Genomic DNA, 2094 nt, shown 5'->3' with positions numbered 1-2094 from the left:
GGTCAAACCTGCTATGCCTATGGTCACTGATGGGCAGGCAGGGGCTCAGGTGACACTAGGGTTAAATGCTGATCAGGGATAGGAAGCAACGGGCATTTCTCTTCCTACACGAAGTGTTGTTTCAGATATAGATAAGTGTGGCAAGTCTTCTCCTCACTTGGGTATTCTTCAAAAGGATGGTAAGAAGGGGGTTTTTGAGAAAAGTGGTAAAAGTGGGCATAAGAAGGACATGGAGAAGATTAAGATGATTGGGGAGAATCTGGTGGAGTCAGGAGCTGTCAAGACCTTGGATTCTCATTTCTCAGCTCCCCAGAAATGATCATTATTTCATGGAATACAAGGGGCTTGAACAACGGCCCTAGACAAAAAGCTGTTCGAGAATTGGTTAGAATTCATTCTCCTGATGTTCTTTTTCTTCAGGAAACCAAATTTTCTATTGAGAGTATGATGAGTATAGCTCCTAAATTGTGGAAGAATGGTCAATGTCAGTGCATTGGAGCTCAGGGGTCTTCAGGGGGGGTAGCTTGCCTCTGGAACCCATGTAAGATCCAGCCTATGTGGTGGATTTCCTTTAGATCATCTATTTCCCTGGTCTCTTTGTGCTATGAGTCAAGAGAGTCTGTTCTTCTCTCCAACGTCTATGCCCCTATTGAGCTTCAAGGTGAGATCCTTACATGGAATAATATTCATTTTGTTCGTAGGTTATTTCCTTATTTGCCATGGATTATTGTTGGAGACTTTAATGCTATCTTAGATCTCTCTGAGAAATGAGGGGTATTGCAAGACTTGAGCCCTCCTCTGTGCTTCTTCGGGATAACATCTCGGCACTCAATCTCATAGATATCAAGCCTACTAATGGCCAATTCACCTGGAATAATAGAAGAATAGGAGACAATTGCATTGCTGAACAATTAGATCACTTCATGGTTTCCTATTTTTGGGTGGGTGGATTGTGGTCATCCAGGTCTGAGATATTAGACTAGAGAGGATCAAATCACTGGCCCATTAAGTTAGTTATCTCCTCCAACCGGCTGCCTCAGAAGCCACCTGTTAAATTCCAGCTTATGTGGTTAAGGGACCCAGATCTATATGGCTATGTAGCTGAGTGGTGGAAGGTTGGTAGACCTGCCTTTGGTACAACAATGTATACTTTTGCTAAACTCCTACAATATGTTAAATATCAGCTTAAAAGATGGAATAGGTATTGCTTTGGTAATATTTTCCAAGAAAAATATGCAGCCCAGGCTGAGTTGAATGATATTACCAAGTTGTTAAGGAAAGATGGGGTGTCAGAATATTTGTTGCAGGAGGAAGCTAGGGCTCTGAAAACTTTGGAGGAGTGGGAACTGAGAGAGGAAATCTATTGGAAACAAAAAGCTCAAATTGAATGGCTTCAAGAGGGTGATAAGAATACTACTTTCTTCTTCAATTCAGTTAAGGCCAAACAACACGATAACTCCATTTCAACCTTGTGAATGATAGGGGGGAGACACTCTCTTCTTCTCATGATATTTTCAGCAAAGCTGTACAGTATTTTGAGTCTTTATTTAGGGAGGTTTCACAAGGGGACTCGATTGAAGAGGCCCAAGTCCTCTCTTGTATTCCTTCTTTAGTCTCTTTGGAAATGAAAGAGCATCTTATGAGGGCCATCTCTTTGGAGGAATTGGAGGGGATTGTTTTCCAGATGAAAAAACAAAAAGCTCCAGGTCCAGATGGCTTTTCGATTGAGTTCTTCCAGGAATTTTGGGATATTATTAAGATAGATTTACTGGCAGTTGTTCAAGAATCCCAAAGGAACAAACAAATGCTTTGGGCTCTGAATTCTACTTTCCTTGCTCTCATCCCCAAGGGGGAGGCGGCTGATCGGATAAGTCAATTTTTCCCTATCTCTCTTTGTAATGTTATTTATAAAATCATATTTAAGTTGATAGCTAACAGGTTAAAAAAAGTGGCTTCCAATGTTAATTTCTGAAGAACAGAGTGGCTTTGTGAAGGGATGCCAGATCCTGGATGTGGTGGTTGTGGCGATTAAGACTATTCATTCTATGGCCAATTCGAAAGACAAGGCTATGTTCATTAAGTTGGATATGGCTA

General features: G+C 41.3%; 1 protein-coding gene across 1 annotated transcript; it reads left to right on the top strand.

Annotated features, from left to right (window-relative positions):
- The first annotated feature begins 767 nt into the window (after nucleotides 1-767).
- LOC149540930 (uncharacterized) lies at nucleotides 768-1475 on the top strand. Its single transcript, XM_089802754.1, has 2 exons — nucleotides 768-964; nucleotides 1076-1475. Exons 1-2 carry the CDS (start codon nucleotides 768-770, stop codon nucleotides 1473-1475), a joined length of 597 nt encoding a protein of 198 aa, XP_089658880.1.
- Nucleotides 1476-2094: the final 619 nt, after the last annotated feature.

Source organism: Cupressus sempervirens, chromosome 9 (genome assembly GCF_028749045.1).
Source record: "Cupressus sempervirens isolate cs-2001-9-10 chromosome 9, ASM2874904v1, whole genome shotgun sequence".
Lineage (NCBI taxonomy): Eukaryota > Viridiplantae > Streptophyta > Pinopsida > Cupressales > Cupressaceae > Cupressus > Cupressus sempervirens.
This window is presented reverse-complemented; position numbering and strand designations above follow the sequence as displayed.